This window comes from Acinonyx jubatus, chromosome C2, assembly GCF_027475565.1.
Source record: "Acinonyx jubatus isolate Ajub_Pintada_27869175 chromosome C2, VMU_Ajub_asm_v1.0, whole genome shotgun sequence".
Lineage (NCBI taxonomy): Eukaryota > Metazoa > Chordata > Mammalia > Carnivora > Felidae > Acinonyx > Acinonyx jubatus.
In genome coordinates, this window is record NC_069384.1 from 58,983,312 (window position 1) to 59,007,626 (window position 24,315).

General features: G+C 40.7%; 1 protein-coding gene across 4 annotated transcripts in view; it reads left to right on the forward strand.

Moving 5' to 3' along the window:
• SIDT1 (SID1 transmembrane family member 1) overlaps positions 1-24,315 on the forward strand; it is a 111,450-nt gene that overhangs the window by 25,803 nt on the left and 61,332 nt on the right. For all 4 annotated transcript variants that reach the window (XM_053220872.1, XM_053220873.1, XM_015075318.3 and 1 more), the window contains exons 2-3: positions 16,314-16,435; positions 17,455-17,625. In XM_053220872.1, the coding sequence (XP_053076847.1) occupies positions 16,314-16,435; positions 17,455-17,625 (293 nt within the window). The remainder of the gene's footprint in view (positions 1-16,313; positions 16,436-17,454; positions 17,626-24,315) is intronic.

Sequence of the window (24,315 nt, forward strand, 5' to 3'; positions counted from 1 at the left end):
CAGCTCAAAGGGTCTTGGCAGGTGGGTACAAGTTGAAGATACAGTGATGTGACCATCTGAGAGATTCAGAGTCTTGGAGAATGACTTTATTGTTTAAAAATCCTATAAATCTAATGTTAGGGTTGATTTATGTTCCCTCCCCCCCCAAAAAAATATATGTTGAAGTCCTAACCCCTGGAAGCTATGAATGTGACCTTATTTGGAAGTAGGGTCTTTGCAGCTGTAATCAAGTAAAGATGAGGTCATTCAGGTGGACCCTGGAAAAAAATCATGCTGGATTTTTTTAAAAGAGAGATATGCATTAAAATAATTTCTATAGTTATTGATGTGACTGTTTAAAATTCCTTATTCCTGAATCAGCCTTAGAAAACTATCTTCTGGGGAGCCTGGGTGGCTCAGTCGGTTAAGCGTCCGACTTCAGCCAGGTCACGATCTCACAGTCCGTGAGTTCGAGCCCCGCGTCAGGCTCTGGGCTGATGGCTCAGAGCCTGGAGCCTGCTTCCGATTCTGTGTCTCCCTCTCTCTCTGCCCCTCCCCCGTTCATGCTCTGTCTCTCTCTGTCTCAAAAATAAATAAACATTAAAAAAATTAAAAGTAAATATTTAAAAAAAAAAAAAGAAAACTATCTTCTGTAAATTTACGCCATAGTGAAGAAAAATATGTAGACCTAGATTTTATTTCTGGCACTAAGAAGAGGGAAATTTGGATACAGACATGCACAGAAAGGGCATCAGCTTGTGAAACAGAGACACACAGAGTGTTGAAGAAATGAATAAAGCAATGCACCAAAGATGGCCGATGGGACTAAAACAAGCTCTGGTCTCTGACTTAGAAAGCCCTCTTCAAGGTTCTGCTTGCCCTGTTTGCCACACATGCGAAACCTCCCTCCCCCCAAATATGGAGGCTGACAACTATAAATTACCCTTTCTGCTTGCATTCGGCACTCAGATCTTTGGAGAATCAGTCTCCTCTGAGCCTGCTGGCGTTAAATAAATCTCCGATCCACCAAGATCTCCAAGTGCCGCTTGGCTTTTCTGCCAGCATTCCGGCTGGTTCTGTAACATATTTGGTTCCCTGCCTGGGAAACCCAACTGCGCTGGCCCATTGTTGCCACTGGTTTGGGAGAATGGCGAGGCAGTGACTGAATGAGGGATCGCAAGGGAGAAGGCGTGCCCTGCCCTAATTTTGGCAGCCTCCCTCTAGGTTGCCTCAGACTGACCCCCACTCTGCCATCCCCGCCAGACTCAAGGAGACTTGGCAGGTAAGGACCTGTACCCGATGTCAGAACTGGTAAGGCTGGGGCCCAATCTAGTCAGGCCCACTTGCAAGAGTGGAAGGGGGACTTGATCACTTCCCAGAGACCTCAGAAGTCTCACAGGTAGGAATTCTGTGGGAGGGAATATAATAACCTCTGGTGTGTATGTGAATGTGAATGTGAATGTGAATGTGAATGTGAATGTGAATGTGAATGTGTGACTCAGTCTAACTTGCCTGCTGTGTTCGATTGTGTGGCTCCACGGGCGGGCACCCTTAAGATCCCCCAAAGCCCAAGAAGTCTGAGTGGGCTATCTGTGATTCCATGGTGAATGGCACACAGTCTATGGTGGCATCAGAATAGTTTCTGATTGTAAGTCACAAAGCTGAGACCGCTACCGCTAAGCGTCACCTAAGTTCCTTTGGGACACAGCCATATGGGCATCTGACTGGTCTCTTCATTAGAGGGGGCACCCCATCCCTCTGTCTTTGCGACTCTGCCTCCCAGGAGCATTGTGGGGTCAGGATGGAGCAAGGAAGGGGTTTTTGGGAGACTGGAATTGGGATAGCCCCTGGCATGTTGGGGGCCCTGTGTGAGTTGAAATGGCCCACTTTTGGTGTGTGTGGGGGGCCCTCTGGGGGAACCTTTGATGTTCCGATGGTCCGCTGCATCTGGCATATTGTCTCCAGAGACCCAGGTCAGCCTGATCAAATTCCATGCATCAACTCCTGGCTTGAAATTTCCCGAAATCCTCCGCCTTGGGTGTGATTTGTCCATGGCGGGTGGAGCCAGGCAGCAGTTTTGGCCACTTTATCTGGAAACTCACCCAGGGAGCCAAAGAAGTGACCCACCGCTCCCCTAGTGTTTACAGGAGACAGAGGAAGATATCATCTTTCTTCCTCCTTATGACTCATCAGGGTCCCTCCCCCTTGCCCCTGAGCTTGAAACTCCTCCCCGCCTGTCTTTCCATCACCGCTGCCCATCTCTCTTCCCCTCCCACATGTGCTGGTACCAAGAGGCTCTCCTCCAGAGATCAGAGCAGGGGCTGAGAAGCCCATAAATATGCCCAGTAGCAAGGGGATTTCCCCCCACGCCCCTGGCATTATTATAAGAGACTTTGCGAGGCTTAAACCCTGTTTGCTCCAGATGCACAAAAGAGCCAGGACAAAAGGATGGGGAAGGTCTAGCCGCCAAAAGGGGGGAGGCCCAGAACCTCCTTAGCAAGTGGTCAGTGAACCTACTGCCAGGGGAAGGACATTAAAAAGAATAAGTGTCCCAACCAGCCGATATCAGGTCCCCCCAAGAAAGGGACTTTATTGGTCTAGCCAAGATAGAATCAGACTAAAGGGGACACTGACTCTCTCTCCTTGATCCTCTGCCTAATAGATGGAGGGATTCTCCCTCATTTCCCAGGTTAACGGCTATAATTGGAGCCAAATGTGGTTAGTCTACCTCAGGACAGGGACTTTAAGGAATGTTCCCAAGCAGTTGCTGCTTCTGCCTTCCCCTCCCCCTCACGTGTCTGTACCAACTTGGATGTGGTCCTATACCATCCTCAGTGTCTCAGGCACCATTGGTTCCTCCTCCCACCCTCCAGGTCAAGGAGCAAAGTGCACCCCCTTGGACCACCCATTTCAGATACCTCCACTGGTGCCCCAGGTGAAAATTGACAATGGGGAAAAATGGATTGACTTTTAGGTGGACACAGGTGAAACATATTCAGTGTTTAAACTAATTTAAGTTTATTGGACCTATTTTTAAAGTTATCAGCAAAGGTCAAATAAGCTCATGTTATCTCTGTTGCAATTTGTTAATGATAGTTAATTTTGTCTGTCTCAAAGTTTTCATGGGTAATTGTTAAGATAACTTTCAAGGTCCTTGGTTACCTGAAACTTTCCAAATAGGATGGAATGCTAAAGCTTTGATTATTGGACATAGGTTTGTGTTTTTAACTTCTTATTGCTGAGAAATCAAGGCTATTCATACCTATTGGAAAACATGCTTTGTATTTAATTGGTTCACGAATTTACCATCTAAAAAAATTCTGATGTAAACACCTCTCAGTTGGTTACTAAGTCCTCAGTTGGAGACTAAGGTTTCCTAAGAGTTAAAATTCTGCTAAGTGTACTTAAGACTGATGGAAATAAAGAAAGCAACCCTGTATGTAGGAAAGTAGGAGGTATGTAAGAGATATAAGGAATGGAAATACAGTTTTATTGAGGGTAGAAGAAAGTAATTTTGTCCTAAATGAGACTGGTTATTTGGAGAGAAATGGCTTTGGGACAAAGTTTGAAGGCAAAGCAAAGAAGGTTCATGAAGGGAAATCTTTGGAAAGGAATTTTATGTGTGCTCAGGATGGACTAAGGTTGAGATGAATGGAATTTTACAAGTACACTGGTATAAGGTTGAAATTCCGCTTTTCTCCGTGCTCAAATTACAAAGTTTTCTTGGACCATTGATCTGCTCTTGATAAGACAATGCAAACAAAGGTTTGTCTTCCGGGAAAGCCAAAGTATTAGGTTTCATTTCTACCAGGTCTTTGATTACTTAGTTAAAACTTCTCAATATTAAAGGAGCTAGGTTTTGGTAACAACTATATAATGCTATACATTCACCTTTGGGATCTTTTATTGCCACCTTGGTTGAGTAAATAAAATTTTAAGATCTGTAATGATCTGTAATCCTATTTAGGATGTGCTTATGACATCCTGGGGTTTTAACAAACTTCCCAGGATTTAAATGGTAGGTGAAGTCTTTTTGACCGATTGGGCCCTTTTATTTGGGATGCTAAGTTACTTGGAAAAGCACTGCCATACAATGGTAACCCTTAGGTTGTATTGCACAGGTAAAAATGCTGTAACTGTCCAAATATATGCAGTTCCTAAAGTTTTAATGTTTTGGTATAAGGTCATCACTTAATATTCTGATTACTTGAAGTGTTATGCATCACAGAAATAACTGAATTTCTTTGTCAACTGCATCATAATGAACTTTCATCAGATCTTTAACAATGTCTATTTCTGAGATTTTGTCATTTATAATTGTTCTTATTCTCTCACCAAAACATGTTTCTTCTTCAAGGAGATTTATAAAAAGGTCTTTGGGGACAAATACAGGTATTTGACATCTTTAAGATTAATACTAAAATGGGTAAGAATTTCCAGAACTAAAAAGCTACATTCTAATTGAACAAGGATTAAGAACGTGGTGATTAAAGGAACTGAGGAAGATTATAGTTTTGTGATTCTTGTTAAAAATATTGCTGGTTCTCTAATGTTTCCTTTTACAGATTAAGGAAACTTTCTCTTAAGATATCTATGATATACAAAAATGTCATAGAGTATTCATTTGTAAACTGAAGCATTCATCTTTTCTCTCTACATAATTCCCCTGAAATTCAAAAACTCTCTGAGTATTCTTTCTTTCTGACAATTACAATTGTTTGCATAAGTTCAATAAGAATCTGTTCATCTTATAACTCGTCACCATTGGAAATACTGGTTATTTTACCAAGGCTTTGACTGGAAGGTCATATTTGAGAGTGACATTCATAGACTCAGATATGACCAGACAACTTTAAGGAACTAAGGTTGGCTTTATGAAACATGGAGCCATAAAGACCCTTGGAAATGTTGGCCTGATACCTTGCTTACAGAGTTCACAGCGGCTTCACCAGGTGAGTAAAGAAGGTCACTTCCTGGCAGATGCAGGAACCTCAGGATATCTTGGGGACCTCATGAAGAGGAATTCGCCCAATTCTACAGATATTGCAGGCCTGTCTGATGGCGAGTATTTGGCTTGGCTTCTGGCCTGGAGAGGCTACTAAAAGTTCAACCTGGAGATTCCTTATGACAGGTTCCAGAAAAGCAAACTTCAAAAGATCCTCATGATCAATCACTATTCTTGCTGGGCTTATGTAAATAATTAGGCCAGGTTTGTTAAGACTGGACTTGTTCTACAAATGCATTGGTCTCAATTTGGCTATCTCTGGAAAGGGGGGTTTTTAGAGAGAAAAACTATGTTTCAACAATGCACCATTATGGATATTAAATTCTTTGTGATTGTCTTTAAATGTTTGCTGTTTGCCTAAACTAGACAACTTGAGGTAAACTGCAGAAAAATCGTCACAGTATTTCATGTATAGGCAATCTTCTATGCTTGTTATTCTATGAGGATAATAATAAGACCCCATGGGCATATGATTATTTAAACAACTGGAAAACAGGATGGATCTCTAAATATGCAAACCTACCTTCCCTAAACCTGATCTGACAGTTACCAGAAACCCACCCCTTTCGAAGACTTGGAGGTGGACTTTACAGATGTAGAACCAAATAGAGGATTCAGTTTCAGGTTATCACCCCATGGGTCCATCACTCCAGAGTTAAGAAGGCCAACTCAGGGGAATCGACAACCTGGAGAAGTGATCCAGATCCAATCAACCCGCTTAAACTGACCCTCAAAAAGACACTGGACCCTGAGATCTCCAGCCCTGCTCCAGCCACACCCCAGAAGCTGGCTGGCCTGTGCATGGCAGAAGCTTGAGGAATCAACGCGTGGACTGAGCCCAGGGGTTCGGATGCAACTCTGCCAGCCCTTGCCCCTTACTGGTGTCATAGCCCTGATCTTGCTTCTTGCTGTTGGACTGAGAGAGACTGCACCAACAAGCTGGACATGGAACGGATGGCAGACGCCCTGGTAACCTGACAAAGCCAAATAAACTCCCTGGCAGCAGTGTCCCTCCAAAATAGGCGAGCCCTCGATCTCCTCACTTCAGAAAAAGGAGGGACTTGTATCTTTCTGGGGGAGGAATGTTGCTATTTTGTAAGCCAATCAGGAATAGTCAGGACTAAAGTTAAGGAACTCAAGGAAAGAATTCAACATAGATAACAGGAAAATATCAGTCAGTGGAGAAGATGGGATCTCACAGACTGGGCACTCTGGCTCCCTGCCTTGGCAGGGCCCCTCCTTTCCATAATTTTACTTGTGACCATTGGCTCCTGCATACTAAATGCCCCAGTACATTTTATTGAAAACACTGTTGCTCACCAAACTGCAGCACGTATCTTAGCCTTCTGAGAGTACAACCTGTAAAACTGAAAGGTGATGCCTACTGAAAGTTTTTTAAAAGGCATCAAAGAGGGGAATGTTGGAGAAATGAATAAAGTAACGTGCCAAAGATGGCCGATGGGACTAAAACAAGCTCCTTAGAAACCCCTCTTCCGGGTTCTTCTTGCCCTGTTTTCCATGTGCATGAACCGCCCCCCCCCCCCCCATGTATGGAGGCTGACAGCTATAAATTACCCTTCCCGCTTGAATTCGGTGCTCAGATCTTTGGAGGAAATGGTCTCCTCTGAGCCTGCCAATGTTAAATAAATCTCCAATCCACCAAGATCTCCGAGTGCTGCTTGGTTTTTCCACCAGCATTCCAGCCTGGTTCTGTAACAAAAGCACCATGTGACAACAGATAGACACTATGGTGATGTAGCTGCCAGCCAAGGAGTACTAAGGATTGATGTCCACCAGCAAAAGGTACAAAGAGTCAAGAAAGGATTCTCTCCAGAGTTTCAGAGGTAATGTGGCCTGGCTGACATCTTGATTTCAGACTCCTGGCCTCCAGACTCCAGGCCACATCCTTCCTGTTGTTTCAAGCCACCCAATTTGTGGTACTTTGTTATAGCAGACCTAGGAAATTCATATGCCTGGTACAGAATCTAGGTCAGGCAGCTTACCATTTAGGGCAGTGCTAGCTTCATTAGGGCAATATGGCCCTGACCATATTTCTTTTCCAGGGTAAAGCAGTGGGGAAATGAGCTGTGATATTTAGAGCAAAGACAATGCAAAGTTCTGCAGCTAGCTGAGAGAGAGAGGGAGAGAGACGGAGGGAGAGAGAGAGAGAGAGAAATCAGTGAAGTTAGCATAAGCAGGTCCATCACTAAAATAAGGATAGACTATAACAAAATAAGCCAGAAGAGCAACAAGAGTGTGTTGGTAACTGAGTGTTTGCTGCATCCCTGAACAACAAAGAGACTACATAAACTGAGGGCTGTCCCTCAGAAATGGGTAAAACATCATGGCTTCCTTTTTATTATTACAATGAAATATTTTAGATATGTAAACAAGTATAGAAAATAACACAACACCTGTGTGACCACAACTCAGCTTAAGAAACAAACAAACAAAAAAAAAAAACAAGGGGCACTTGGGTGGCTCAGTCAGTTAAGCATATGACTTCATGCTCAGGTCATGATCTCACAGTTCGTGGGTTCAAGCCCTGTGTCTGGCTCTGTGCTGACAGCTCAGATCCTGGAGCCTGCTTCGGATTCTGTGTCTCCCTGTCTCTCTCTCTCTCTCTCTCTCTCTCTCTCTCTCTCTGCCCCTCCCTCACTCATGCTCTATCTCTGTCTCTCAGAAATAAATAAATGTAAAAAAAAATTTTTTTAGAAACAAAAAGACAATTAGAATTCTCTATTTGTCCCCACCCTAAAGTAGCTAGATTCTAGACTGTCCTCAGATGTCCTTCATCCCCCAGAGTAATCATTTTGGGGAGACAGTTCTTCATGGGTCTCTTGATTTCTGCACATCTTACAGGGAGATACTGACTGAATTTTTTTCTATACTATTGTCTCAAGAATATTTGTATAGCAAACAGCCTCAGAAGATACAGTGTCAGTCTCTGGAGCAAAGGTGAGGCAGGTTTGCTGCCCATTATAAAAGATATGCATTCCCTAAGCTCACAGTTCCTCTTCTGTTGTGCAGCCTACCCATATATGGGCAGCAATCTGGGCCCATTCACATCACCTTAGTGGTACTTGATGGCAAGAGGAACTGTTGCAAATGTGCTGATGTTCATGCTGCTTGCTGTGACAAGAGGAATAAAGTCCTTTGTCCCTAACCCAGAAGTCTGTCTTCCATAGTATCAATGAAACTGTGGCAATGGGGGTAAATAAAGTCTCAGCTCCTTCAAAGCTTTTGAAAACAATTACCTTTTATTTTATTTTATTTTTATTAGTTTTCTTATTTTTGAGAGGCAGAGAGAGACAGAGCATGTGTGGGGGAGGGGCAGAGAGAGAGGGAGACACAGAATCTGAAGCAGGCTCCAGGCTCCGAACTGTCAGCACAGAGCCCGACGCGGGGCTCAAACTCACGGACTGTGAGATCATGACCTGAGCCGAAGTCGGACTCCTAACCAACTGAGCCACCCAGGTGCCCCTAAAGATAATCTTGTCCTTGAGGAGTTCATGATCTAGTCAGAGAGACAAATGATGTTATCACCAACAGCATAATGTGATGTTGTGGTAGCAATGTAAGCAGGTACTGTGGGCACACAAGGATCAAAGTGGCTATCTGTGTGGGGGAGTCAGGCAATACAGCACAGAAGCTGGTTGGTCATTCCCCCAACTGTAGTTAAGTTGGACTTGTCCACATAGGTCCTGTCATTGCCTGCCTGTGCACATGACCTTGACTCAGAGAAATTTATTGTATCTGGGAAGGTGCTCAAGAAGATGATCTAGTCCCAAGATACTATTTATAGATGAGGAGCCCAAAACATAGAGGTGGTGTGACTTCCCCAGGGATACTCAGCTATGGAAGAATCATGACTGGAACCCAAGCTTCTTGCATCCCAGTCTGCACACAGTGCTTGGTCAGATCATGGTATTATCACCATTTTGAATCCCTGACTCCATTGAGCACCACTATGGATATAGGCTTCTCCTATTGTTTCACTGTGAAATCAAGAAACTATAAACACCATGAATGAAGGAAAGAAATGAGCCATAGAATAGGAGATGTTATTGGTACATATATAACAGACAAAACATCAGGAGCGTGAACATATAGAACTCACAGAAAAACAGAACAACCCAACAGAAAGATAGGCAAAGGATATATATGAAGAGCAACTGCAGAGGTGAAGAATGGCCAAAGAATATGTGTAAAGATGTTTAGCCCTCTACACTCACAGAAAGGTAAAGCCTCAAAAGTATGATACCACATTCTCAAGGATGCAGAGAAACAGGAACTCTTGCATATCGCTTATGAAAATGTTATTTAGTACAACCACTTCAGAGGGCAAGTTGGCAATCTCTGCTAAAGCTGAATATGGGTTCACATTACATGCCAGCATTTCCACTAAGTTTATACCCAAGAAGAACCCTCTTACATAAGCACAAGGAATTATGAATAAGAATGAAATGAATAAACTATGATATGGACCAGTATGGGTCACTCTGAAGAATATCAATTGAGAGAAAGAGCAGGTTGCTGAAGAATACATACTGCGTGATCTCATTTACATAAACTTTGTAAACAAGCAAAACCTTTCTTTCTATCTATCTATCTACCTATCATCCATCTGTAGTAAAATATACATACACAGAAGTGATAAGCACCAAATTTAAGATTATTGTTTTCAAGGTACACCTGGCTGGCTCAGTCGGTTAAACATCTGACTCCTGGTTTCAGCTCAGGTCATGATCTCATGTTTCTTGGGTTCAAGCCCCGCATCAGACTCTGTGCTGACGGTGTGGAGTCTGCTTGGGATTCTCTCTCTCCTCTTCCCAGTGCACCTCCCCTGCTCGCTCTCTCAAAATAAATAAATAAATAAAAAATAAGCATTAAAAAAAAAAAGGTAACTGCTTCAGATTCTGTGTCTCCCTCTCTCTGACCCTCCCCCGTTCATGCTCTGTCTCTCTCTGTCTCAAAAATAAATAAACATTAAAAAAAAAAAGATTGCCTTTAGTATGCCCACTTCATATCCCAGTGCTCTTAACTCAGGGGATGTTTGATGAATGTTGGAGAGATCGTGGAAGGGTAGCAGGAAAGGGTGGAAAGAAGGAGGGAAGGAAGGAAAGATCAAAGAACCTAAACACTCCCAAGATATATACCTTCTGAAAATAACACAGTTACTAAAACAACACACGTTAGGAAAAGCAAATTCTATTTTAGCTATTTTATAAGTAGACTCTGTTTTTAAAGATCACACAGGAAAACAGGGCCATGCTTAATAATGGAAACCAATAATCTCTGATTTATAATCTGATGTTCCAACTAATAGAGCCTACAGCCTCATTAATTTAGCAAAACCAAACCAGATTTTAAATTAAACTCATTTTCATCCTCTTTATGCAACAGAATTATATTACTTATAATTTTGAACTTTCCCCTATTGACATGTTCCAAAAGATTAAATTGGGAGTCTCAAAGCTTTAAGATCTTTCATAATTGTGATCTATATAATATCAGTAATGAGAATACTTAAATAATTTTTCTCCCTTAGCTATAACACAACCCCTTACTTGTAAAAAACATAGAAAGAGGGGCACCTGGGTGGCTCAGTCGGTTAAGCGGCCGACTTCGGCTCAGGTCATGATCTCGCCGTCCGTGAGTTCGAGCCCCGCATCGGGCTCTGTGCTGACAGCTCAGAGCCTGGAGCCTGTTTCGGATTCTGTGTCTCCCTCTCTCTGACCCTCCCCTGTTCATACTCTGTCTCTTCCTGTCTCAAAAATAAATAAAATGTTAAAAAACATTTTTTTTAAAATAGAAAGAAAATAAGATATATATATATATACTGTATATATGCATATACTGTATATATATATATATATATACTGTGTGTGTATATATATATATATATATATATATACACATACATACATACAGTACCCCCCCCTTATCTGTGGTTTCACTTTCCACAATCTTGGTTACCCATGGTCAACCACAGTCCAGAAGCAGATAATTCTCCTTCTGACATATGGTCAGAAGATCCACAGTAACCTAATACTATGTCATGATGCCTATGTCATTCGTGTCAAGTAATCTCATCATGTGAGAATTTTATCCTCTTACATCATCGCAAGAAGGGTGTGTACAGTAGAGTAGGATATTTTGAGTCACAGAGAGACCATATTCATGTAACTTTTATTACAATTATTGTTATATTGTTCTATTTTATTATTAGGTATTGTTATCAATCTCTTACTGTGCCTAATGTATAACCTTTATCATAAGTGTGTATGTGTGGGAAAAAGATGCTATAATAGGGTTTGGTACTATCTGCAGTTTTCGGCATTCACTGCAGGTCTTGGAACATAGGCCCCATGGGCAAGGGGGGAGCACTGCTAGGTGCTCACGACAACAGAAAAAAAAGCCATAGGAGGGAAAATCTTGGCTCTTAAGAATGGTCTGTTACAAGGTGTCATGATCCATTATGCATGGTCAACACTGTCCTTCATTCACTTTTGCCTTTATATGGCTTATTTCACTGCTGCAGATATAATCCAATCTTCTCAGTTGTGTGTTAGCCTCTGAAAAAGCAAAGCAAAATTTCAACAGGACTCTTTATCCCTTCCTGGGGGCAATGCGTTATTTATTTGTCTCAAAAAAAACCTGCCCAGTTCGATCTCCTACTCTAATATATTTTTCTGCAATTTATTATGTCAGTATCTCTGAGTTTGTTTTTATTATAATTAGTAAGATCATTATTAAATAATACAAAAGTAAGTGGATTACAAGAGCCAGACAAGGAATAAAATTAGGGTGTGGCAATGAGCAGTGAATGGGGTAACCATGGTGGTGATACATCTGTTCTCCCTACAGACTTCCTTCCTTCCAACCCAGTTTTAGCCCCAGACGACACCAGCTTCCAGACATGCTAGTGACATTTGGTGGTCTCAGGGTTGTGCATCTCATAATAATGGGCAGTTGGCAAGTTGCTGACAAATGTGGTCATCCACTAGATGGTTTCGTTGGAACAGTACTTCCCAAAGTGTAGGCTCCAAGTCATGTGCATCAGAATCTCGCAACACGCTTAAGATGCATACTTTTAAGTTCTATTCTTGATCTGCTGAATCAGAAATTTATAGGGGTGGGCTTGAGGAATTTGAATGCCAAAAAAGCACACTAAAATTTAAGAATCACTGTCTTAAAGTGTGAAAAAACAATGGAGGGAAATCCCTTCTGGTACTAAGTACCTAAGAAGGGAAGAGGAGGCTGCATTTCTAGGTCCAGAAAAGGGAGCAGACAGGCTAAAGATGAAGCTTGTCTAGTTCACAGCTTTCCTTAGGTTGTACCTCAGTTCTGACTGCTGTAGATTTAAGCCGCCTAAAAGTGTGCTTTTAAATCATGTGCTGCATGCATAATGCTGGTGAATGTTCGTATTATGCACCACAAAAGTGAGCTTGCTTCTGAGCTAATTCATTCTGTCAACACTAGGGATACCAAACATAAAGTTTGCACCTTCCTAAAAGAGTGCAGGATGTATTCAGCTGCCTCTGCCTATCGCCTATCGAAACTCCCCTATACATTCCCAGACTGGCTAATGTTGACCCACAGGTAGGGACGTCTTTATGCCCCCATTCAGCAGGAAGAAATTACAGAAGATGAGACCTTCTGCCTCCAGCAACTTTAAAGATTTAAGCGTCAAAATTGTTCAGGGGGGATAGGATGAGGGATCATAAGGTAAGATGAGGGCAAAGCACAAGCAACACCCTCCCCCAGCCCCTGGGTGGGATATGTGTGACATTCCTCAGGCACTCCTGGCTGCCCAAGAGCAAAGGAAAGGGGAAAACAAATGATTAACTGATAGAGATCACTGTCATGCAGGACTGGAGTCTCCATCAGTTTACAATATGTCTTAGTAAATTACAAGAAAAAGGCAATCTTATCAACAGCCTAGTCTCCAGAAACCTATATACTCTGTTTCCTGGAGCCCCTAGTATCATCCTCCCCTCCATATGATGTGGGGAACAAAGGCAAGAATAAAATTTAAATAACATTAAATTTCCTTATAACCTGCATCCCATTGACGAATACATGAGACAAACACAAAGTATAACATTTCTCCAGGAACTCCCTCCTGTCTTAATATTAATGCCTTACTAAAGAGAAAACATCCTTAGTTGGAAAATAGCAAGGCATCCAGTATCTTAGGAGTACTCTTTAGCATATGAAAGTCCTTTTGGAGACCTCCCTTTTGCCTTTACTTCCCCCAACTCTATAGTATATAACTAGTCTTCAAAACCCCAGTGCAGTGCCCACAGTTCTTGTTCCCATGCTTTAATAAAACCATCTTTTTGCACCAAAAAAAAAAAAAAAAAAAGCTAGGCAGGTAAACAGTTAAAATACCATGTGGTTTACAAGGAGGTACTCACACCTACTAGGAGAGTTATAGGCAAGAAGATAAGTAACAAGTGTTGGCAAGGATGTGGAGAAATTGAAACACTTATATATTACCAGTAATGTAAATTGCTAGAATGTAAAATGATGAATCTCTTTGGAAAACATTTTGGCAGCTCCTCAAAAAGTAAAACATAGAGTTACCATGTCATGTAACAATTCTACTCCTAGATATACACTCAAAAGAATTAAAAACATATTCATACAAAAACGTGTATATAAATGTTCATAGCAGCATTGTTTGTAACAACCGAAACAGCCAAAAGGTGGCAACAACCAAAATGTCCATAAACTAAAAAATATATTTAAAAAATGTGGGATATGCATACAATGGAGTATCATTTAGCAATAAAAGAAATGAAGCATTGATGCATGCTACAACATGGAAGAACATTGAGAACATCATGCTATGTGAAATAAGCCAAATACAAAAGAGCATATAATATTCCATAAGTCCAGAATAGGTAAATTCATAGAGACAAAAATCAGTTTAATAGTTACCAGGGATTAGGGGAAAGAGGGAGTGAGGAGTCATTGCCATGAGTACAGGGCTTCTCTTTAGAGTGATGAAATATTCTGGAAGTAAATAGTGGTGATGGTTGTATAATTCTGTGAATACTGAATTGTACACCTTAAGAGTGGGTTGTGTGGTGTGTGAATTATAGCTCAATTTTAAAAGTGATGGAAGAAGTGTCCAAGAAAAAAATAATGATTGACTACATGAAAAAAAATGCTTTGTTGTTGTCTATAGGGAAAACTCACTTCCATTTTCTTCTACTCAACACTTCTGATACCAAATGGGTAGATCTTCCACACATCAGGTAACACTGTGACACCAGCTGGGTGCCCTGCAGTTCAGTTCAGGTCTAGCTGGTTTCAGCATCAGATCTCAGAGGTTAAGGGCTCAGTCCCACAAGGCTGCCCATCGCCTCATTTAAGATGTCAGTTGCATGGCATCTGGGTGGCTCATTTGGTTAAGCATCCAACTCTAGATTTTGGCTCAGGTCATGAGCTCACGGTTCATGAGATCAAGCCCTGGGTCGGGCTCTGCCCTGACAGTGTGGAGCCTGCTTGGGATTCTCTCTCTCCCTCTCTCTGCCCCTCCCCTGACTGAATGCACATTCACATGTGCGCTCTCTTTCAAAATAAATAAACTTTAAAAAAAAGATGCCAATTGCACATCCACGTGTTGGGGTAAGTCAGAAAATTCCCAGAGCCACTAAAGGCCTTTTCATATAGGAGGATGCCAAGATGGAATTGACATCTGAGGGGGCAGAGTCCTGGGGATAAGACTAGCTAAGGTACTGTTGATGAGGAGATAAACTATGAGAACTATGACAGCATCATTGTAGCGGGGAGAGTCTGGATATGGACAGAGTGAAGGAGGTAGAAGCAATAAAACTTGATGACCTATTGACTGAGAAAAGCTAAAGAGTAGGAATCAAGGATGACTCTCATCTAATGGTTGTCATTAGATGAAATGGCTGCATGCTGAGGCCGTTCAAGAAGCAAAGAAATTTAGAGGAAATTAAAGATGAAGAGAATGATAGATTCCATTTCTGACAGGTTGAGATTGGGGTGCCTATGGAACACCCAGAAGTTAGGAAGGAGGTCTGCACTAGAGGTAGGGTGTTGGCATTTATTGGCTGCACCATAACTTCCATGGAAACATGTAGAGTTTAGGCACAAGGAAATGTTCCCTTCATGAGCAAGTGCTTCTTATCAAATTAATTACTCTTGGACTGTTTCAACATTAAAATAGCAAAGTGGTTTAATGAAGAATGATATACGAGAACCAAAGAGTAGCATATGATATCTATGTGGTTCTGCTTCCCCTCAACTTTGATTTTTTTTCAAGTTGATTTATTTATTTTGAGAGAGAGAGTGTGCATGGGAAGGGAAGAGGCAAAGAGGAAGAGGGAGAGAATGCCAAGCAGACTCTGCAGTCAGCACAGAGCCCAGTTCAAGGCTCCATGTCACGAACTGTGAGATCATGACCTGAGCCAAAACTGAGAGTCTGGCACTAAACCAGCTGAGCCATCCAGGTGCCCCTCAATTTCTGTTTTCAATATGTATAGTTCTTCAGGGTTTAAAGGCAAGATTTTCTTGTTTCATTTCTTCTTCCCAATAAAGAAGCTTTCAAGAGAACACTAAGGCTTTCATACAACACTGGGGTGGTGGGGGGAGTCTCATGTGAAAGATCAAGTTTTACTTTTTCTTTCTTACCTTGTCTTTTTTCTGTTTTGTTCTTTCCATTTAGCCTATGGTATTATAAAAACTGAAGGAAAATACCAAAACTATCTAGATCGAGGGCCACAGTTCAATTTTCTGTCTTTAAAACAGCATTGATAGTGTTAAATCCTTGGGTTGAAATGTGTATTCAGAAGGAACCATGGAGCTGCTGATGTAGAAAAGCATTTTGTCTAAGGGATTGATTTATGCCTCGGAGCAGGGCAAAGAGAAGAATTCTCAGCCCCTATGCTATCTGTTGCTAGGGGAGCATCAGGCCATCTGCTAGGCTTGAATAAAATGTGGCAATAACATTTTGGATTAAAGCACAGAATGATTTTCCAAAAACAAAATTAAAGTTTGTCAGCAATTGAGGAGCTTGTAGGTCTTTTTTTTTTTTTTTAAGGTATTTGAATCTGTAGTGTTTATATTCAATTTCTTTTTCTCTTGTGGACTTATTCCCAAAACCTTGTATTGACTGCCCAATTCAAAATATTCAGCCTGCCATTTGAAGCTTCCAGAATCTGGTTTCACCCAAGATGATGTCAGGTAGCAGCTATGATGCATATGCCGTGTGTGTGTGTGTGTGTGTGTGTGTGTGTGTGTGTGTGTGTGTGATTTACTTTATCCCCCTCTCTGCCCTGGCTCCCAGGTGAATGCTGTGCGGGTATATGTGAACAGTTCCTCCGAGAACCTCGACTACCCAGTCCTCGTTGTGGTTCGCCAGCAAAAAGCGGTTCTGTCCTGGCAGGTTCCTCTGCTCTTCCAAGGACTGTAAGTGGATCTTCTCCTGGACAATTTCACATTTGGTTTCTTTCAGTGATTTAGACCTTAATTGGTATTTTCCCTAGTAAAGACAAATCAGGCTTTTGGAATGCTGACATTGTATGCTAAGGGCAAATAATGATCATGCACATAGCCTGACCGTTTCGAGCATGTTCAACTTCCATCCTCTTAGAATTCAGATAAACACTCTGCCTAGATTTGTAGCACCTGGAAGAACTTTTAGCATTTTGATTATATCCAGAATATTCTATAGCTCTGGGTCAGTGGATTATCCACTAAGGATAGGGTTAGGCTCATCAGTCAACGTAAATGAGTAACACCTCCTCCATTCTTCAGAATGCCCACAGAGTATGCATTCTTCATTCCATAGTATTTATTAAGCACTACTAAGTTCTAGAGCTAAGAATACAGCAGTGGGAGGTGGGGGGAAGAAAAACAAAATCCCTGCCTTCAGGAAGTTTATATTTTTGCAGAGAAACTATGTAAGGTACTATATAGCACTACTAAGAAAAAAACCAGAAGACATTCAGACATATGTACATAGTATGGTGTTAAATCATTTTTAGTGGCTGAGTAATTTGAGAATCAAAATAGTCACTCTCACAGCCTTGACTTGGGCTCTGGGGAGCTTTTTTTAATGTTCCATTCAGTGAAAGCTTGAGTAGAAATATGAAATCAACTGGTTGTTTTACCAGGACAGTTTCCCCTTCAAAATGTGGTATATTTTCCTCCTTGAATTAGGAAGATCATTGAGTATAATGTAGGCATGACTGAATTGAACTGGCCAGCACTGAGAAGTACTCAAATCCCTGTTATCACATCACACAAGCTTATGCCAAAGACACTAGTTCTAAATCACTATCAATAGGTCCAGTCTGAAATTCAAAACATAAGGACTCAAAAACAAATTTGGAGAGAAATGAAATAAGATCGGCTTTTTTCCCTGCATGTTCACTGAGTCTCTTTCTCTTGTTTTTGCTGGTTTTTCCTTCCATTGGCTGCTACAGATACCAGAGGAGTTACAACTACCAGGAAGTGAGCCGCACCTTATGTCCCTCCGAAGCAACCAATGAAACAGGACCTCTGGAGCAACTGATATTTGTAGATGTAGCCTCCATGGCACCCCTGGGGGCCCAGTACAAACTGCTGGTTACCAAGATCCAGCACTTCCAGCTACAGTAAGCAGGACTTATTGTGGCCTTTCTCTATTCATTTGTCTGCTGCTGCTGTGCTTGGGCATGCTCAATCCACTTTCCAAGTCAGCACTCAAGAAGGAAACTATTCACTTGGCGTCTTGTCTGAGAACCTTCTGAACTCACCTACTCACAGCTGGGCAGCAGGGCCATAATCTGTGCAACAGGGAAGCAGTAGGGACTGGTGCAGAGGGGAACAGTGTTTGACATCATAGGTGTATCTGTTCTCAGGGGTCTGTGAGGACCCCGTCTGTCTGTAGTCCAAGAAAGAGGCCCTGGTGACCAGGTACTTTTGCATTATACATCAGTTCCACTCTCCTGAAGGATTTTATTCTAAGGAATACCTTAACCTATTTTTCTTGTCCTTACTGGTAGGGATGTGTACAGGTAGAAAATAATGTTATGTGGCTTTGTCCTTTGTGCAAAAACTCATGGTAATTTCCTCCTTCTCCTTGCACTACCATCCTTTGAAACCAAAATCAGTTGGGATTCACCATCTCAAACTGTTCATCTTAGACATACATATAATAAAGTCAATTGGGGGAATTATCTCCAAGGGATCTGTTCTCTTCCAAAGGTAGCTTTTGTAAAATATTGCATAAATCTGTGTGAATACTTAAACAGAAAGACTAAGGTCTCATTCCTTAATAAGGCCAGAAAGTTCAGGGATTTTCTGCCTCATTCTCTTCTAAGACTAAGGCTTCTCAAGGGTTCAGACCACTTCCTCTTCTCTGTTTTAAATAAATTTTAAAAGAAAATATTGTTAAATTTATTATATTAAAATTAGAATTTTACTCATCAAAATGTTTCACTAAGAGAACAAAAAGATAAACCATAGACTAAAAGACACATAACTGTAAAGGGTTCATAGCAGGATATATAAAGAACTTCTACAAATCAATAAGAAAAAACAGGCAAGCTCTTGCCTGCTCCCCCCATTATCAACCACCCTTCTGTGGTTCTGGCTTCTTACAGGGAAGAATCTTGGAACTGATGAGTTTGGGTACCACTGAAGATGGAGACTGGCACCAAGGTGTGTGCAAGCCTGTATGGCCATAGGGCCAGACCCAGCTTCACTGGAACAATATGTTTTCTGAGAAAAAAATGAGGAGATCTCAGGGGCAGAAACTATACTGGAGGAAAAAAAAAATCCTGTGACCTAGACTTCTCGCTAGAACTTTGAAACAGAGAGTGAAGAGTCTCAGGAATTGAATCAATGTTTACATTTACCCAATGAAAAAAATATATATAATATAAACAGACTCAAATATGCCAAGAAAAAGACTAAGAGTGTCAATGAGATTTAGAAAAAAAAAAAAAGGAAACTATGTGTTGCTTACAAGAGTACAACCTTAAATAAAAGAATATATAAACATAAATAAAAGGATAGTAAAAGAAATATACTAATACTAACCAAGAGAAAGTTTGGTTAAATAAATTTGTATATATCATATTTATCATATTTGTATATATCATATTTGTAGTATATCATATTTACAAGATATTCCTTAATGCAAGAAGCATTACTGAAGATAGAGGGGACAGTTCATATTTCTAAAAGAATCAATTCTAAATTTATATGCACCTGCTAACATGACTTCATAATATACAAACAAAAATTTCAGAATGAAAACAATTGGACTAATTTGCAATTGCAGAGATTTCTCTATAGATAATAGAATAAATAGACCAAAACATAATTAGATAGAACAGGCATTGGCAATCTATGGCCCACAGACTGGCCACTGGGTTTTGTAACTAGAGTTTTACAGGAACATAGCTGCACCCATTCATTTACATATTGTCTCTGGCTGCTTTCATACTACAATGACAAAGGTGAGTAGTTGGTTTGGAGGCATTATGGCCTGGAAGCCTAATATATTTGCTATCTAGCCCTTTAAGATATAAAGAGCAAGTGAATATGAACAACAAGCTTGAACAAATTAATGTATTTAGGAAACTGTATCTCAAAATGATAGAAAGCCTAACCTTTTCAGGTGCACATGCAACATTTACCAGTTGCCAAGCTCTAATGCATATCTTGATAGATAGATTTAAAAGAACCGAAATCCTGTATATGGAATTGAGGTAGAAATCACCTACAAGATGATATCTATAAAAGTCTCCAAATGTTTGGAAATTAAGTAGCTTACTTCTAAATAAATTATGAGTCAAAGAGTAATTACCATAAAAATTAGAAAATATTTTGAAAAAAATGAGGGGTGCCTGGGTGGCGCAGTCGGTTAAGCGTCCGACTTCAGCCAGGCCACAATCTCGCGGTCCGTGAGTTCGAGCCCCGCGTCAGGCTCTGGGCTGATGGCTCAGGGCCTGGAGCCTGCTTCCGATTCTGTGTCTCCCTCTCTCTCTGCCCCTCCCCCTTTCATGCTCTGTCTCTCTCTGTCCCAAAAATGAATAAAAACGTTGAAAAAAAAAAAGAAAAAAATGATAATGAAAATATGACATATCCAAACTTCTGGGATGCAGCTAAGCACTGCTTAGAGGCAAATGTATAGCTTCAAATGTATATGTTAAGAAAGAAGAATGGCTGAAAATCAGTGTGGTAAGTGTCCATTTCAAGAAGTTAGAAAATAAAACTCAAAGAAAGTAAAAGAAAGTAATAAAATAAGAGCATAAAACAATGAAATAGAGAACAAATCAACAGTGGACAGAACCAACCAAATCACAAGTCAATTATTTGAAATGACTAGTATTGTTTTTATACCTGTTTTTTAAAATATAATAAAGCAAGCCCATTGGAAAAAAAATAAGCAAGAGAGCTTAACAGACACTTTACCAAAGAAGGTATCCAAATGGTTCTAAAACCCAACCTTATCAGCTACCAAATTAAAACTATAAGGAGATTTCCCTACATGTACCAATTTCTATAATTTGCGAAGACTGACAATGCAATTTCACACCTACTTATTATAAATCCAACTCCTAAATATATAATTGTCCTATTCATCCCAGGGAATACTCTACAACAATAAAAATGAACAAACCATTGCTGTACCTAGCAACATGGATAACTCTCACAAACACAATGTTAAGCAAAAGACACGAGACAAAGGGAATACATACTGTTTCGTTCCATTTATATGAAGTTTAAAAACAGGCAAAACTATTCTGTAATATTGGAAGTCAGGATAGTGGTAACTTTGAAGAGGAAAGAGGAAGTATATGGTTGTTTACCTGGTAAGGATTCGTTCAGATACATATTTATGACTTGTGCTTTTTTCATATGTTTTTTATGCTTCAATAAAAAGATTAATTTTTTTAAGTCAGAATATTTACAAATAGTATATGATACTTCTGCAGTTTATTTTTGTAATCAGAATGTTTTGTTCTATTATAAATCTCACCTTAACTTTTCTAAGGCAGTTTATAAAGAAGTCGATAGCCAGTAGAGTTGCTAATAGGAATCGGATATTTACCTTGGTCTTCTGTGCAGCTCTTGACAATGTGTGCCCATAGCAATGGATGGACAGATGGAGGAGTGAATGGTTAGAAGGATGGAGGAGTAGTCACAGCATTTTTTCCAAGTCCCTCCATTAATTTTGGTGTAGAAAAAAGTGACATGGTAATTTCAAGAGCAAAAAACTCTCACTCCCACCCTCCCCCCAAAAAAGACAGAAAAAGTTTCTCTGATAGACAAAATCCACCCAGATCAACTAAGTCAGAGTTTCTAGGAGGGAGGTTTGAGCATTAGTATATATAATTTTAAAGTTCCCCTGGTGATTCTAATGTGTAGCCAGAGTTAAGAACCACTACCTCTAAGCAATTTCTAAATATGGTGCTTACATTTAATGATTTTAATACTTAACTATTTATGATATTAAACAATGTGGGAATTCGCGGTGATACGTTTGAAGGAGGTTGTCGCACATTACTTGAACAGAGTACAGTTTGAACTTCAGAGAAGCATCGCATTTACTGATTGGTTCTGTGTCTTCGACCTGTGACTGTCATCTGGTGGCAGTGTACTTGAATTCTAAGGCTGGTTTTCCTGTGAGGCTAATTAGACCCTTTGGAGAACTGAATTCTGTGAAACTGAAATCATAAGGTCACAGGTCTGCGCAAGTGTTAATGAATGATATGCATGCTGCTGGAACTGCAAATCTGTTCCTTCGTGTTGTTTTCTGCTTCCACCTCTTATCATGTGATGACCTCAGCAACCAGACATTCAGAGCATTTCAAACTGTATGGTTACTAGGGTTTTTATGAGAATAAGATAAGTCTGAGAAGAGATGGTTACTGAAATATGTATGTCTCTTTCTCCTTGGCTCTGGTTTGTCCCACACCAACTTTGCTGGTGACTCAGAAATCCAGAGGATGATGATAACAAGCAGGAGCTGCGGACTGTGGTGAGATCTGAAGTCTAGGTGTTGGGAGAGATGCTGAAAAATCAACTCAAAAATTCCCAACATGGCAGTTTCTGTTGCAAGTTTTTGAGTGGCACACTAGAAGGTATATGAACCATGTTTCAGGATTTTTTTCTAGAAGCATATATTTTAACAATGAAAGGAACTTTTGAAATTGAATCCACTCACCTCATTTTTACAGATGAGCAAACTGGCGCCCAGAGAGGTTAAGTGACTAATCCAAACACACAGCTAGGAAAGGATAAAATCAGGACTAGATACTACTTCTGACTCCCAGCTCTGAGCAATTGCCACTATAATATGCTATTTCTACTTTGTGTTTAAAGCTGTCCTCCCACTGTTTATGTTGCCCTAAATATATTTCTCAATTCCATGAAGCATTTATTTCAATTGAGTCTTAAAAATAAAATTCTGTCTTAAAGCATTACTCCCTGCCATCCAACTATCCCTCACTCATGTTGCGGAGTGTGAAGTCGCAGACAGGGAGGAGCAGGAGGCTGTTGGAGCAGGCAGGCACCTGATCATGGGCTGGGCGGAGCTCAGAAGGACCGTGAAGAAATTCTGGCAGTTGTCTAAGTCGGAATGGTTGCGTGGAGGATTTGAAGGGGACGAAACTGGATGCAGAAAATTGAAGGTGGATGCAGCAGTCAAGATAATAATGAGATGAATGGAAGAATTTAGAGGTGACATTGACAAAACTTGATGGGGTATGAGGAGTAAGGGAAATGGGAGAGTCAAGGGTGGCCTGCTACCCCATAAAAGGTCACTAAGGGAAAATGAGAATGTTGAGGAAGGAAGGAAGAGAGGATAAGTTCACTCTGGGACATGTTGAACATGACGTACAGATGCTTGGCAGGGTGTTGGATACACAGCAGCATGATGCTCAGAAGTAAGGTCTGGCTTACAGAGAGCAGCCTGAGTAGAAGTGCTTCAAGGAGGCAGGCCCACGGTGCCTGAAGTGGAATAAGAGGAGACAGGGTGGAGACACGGGTAGCTGTACCCAATCCTTGATTTTGAGATCTTCTATGCTTAACCAGGGAGTTTGGACTTCACCTTTCAGGTTACAGGAGCCACTAAAGGATTTCAAGCAACAGAATAAGATAAACAAATTTGATTTTTAGAGATGAATTTAGTAGTCACGTGGAAGATGAACTGGAGAGAGGAGAGGGCAGGGACATATAGACAAATGAAAAGTTATTTGAGTAGAGAAGAATAAACAATGATTAGGGACTGAATGTGTTATAGCAGCAATAAAGTTGTCAGGGAGAAAAGGGGTTAAGTAATATACATAAGGATAATTCACAAATTCAAAAAATACATGTGGCAGAATAAAAAATATATAGTCCTATATGAGTACCTGCAGCCTTTGACCCTCCTCCAGTCTTCTAATCAAGGATTTGAGTCTGTGTTGAGAGAGTTTTGAGTGAGATAGTTCAGCTACCAAGCTGTGAAAAGTGGTAGATTTTTTTGAGAAAATAGGTAAGTGAAGAGGCTTTTAGACCATTTGGTCATGTGTCACACTAGATAATCACCCTTAAGTATTTGAGGGTAGACCACAGTAATGATTTCCGTTACTTTTCCAATTGTTTTCTTAGTGAATGCCATATTGGGCAAAGATAGTGCTTCAAGTGGGTCAGGTGCATCCAGGTTACATTTACACTAAGAGTAAGACTTGCTGATGAATCAAATGTGGAAGTCAATAAAAAGGGAGTCCAAGATGACTCCAGCAATGATGTCAGAAGTCTGGTGAGGTTTCCTACCAAACAGACCTAGTGGCTCAGGAACAGGGAAATTACAGCACATTCCATTTTGATTACGTGCAGTTTGAATGTTTGAGGGATAGCCATGTGCAGAAGCCCAGCAGATAATGACTCTTCCATGACTGGAGTTCACGTGATAGCCCTGGGCTGGACATGGAAACCCGAGATTAACTGACATTTGTATGGATTTTGTGGCAATTGAATATACATTTAATATATAGTAATTAAATATAATGTTTACTATTATATTAATGACAAAGTATTAAATATAATATGTAATATATAATATTTAATTGCCATTATATATTGTATAGATACATAATGTACGTGGCTAAGGAAAATGAGAAGGTCAAGAATGGGACTGTGGGGAACGTACTTATGTAAGGGGTCGTCTGAGAAACAGAACTATCACAAGAAGCTGAGTAGGCATAGCCAAATGTGTGAGAGAAAACCCAAGGAAAGCAGGTGTCACATAGCCCAAGGGAGGAAAGTTTCAAGGCAGAGGGAGTGGTCGTCAGAGTCAAATGTCACAG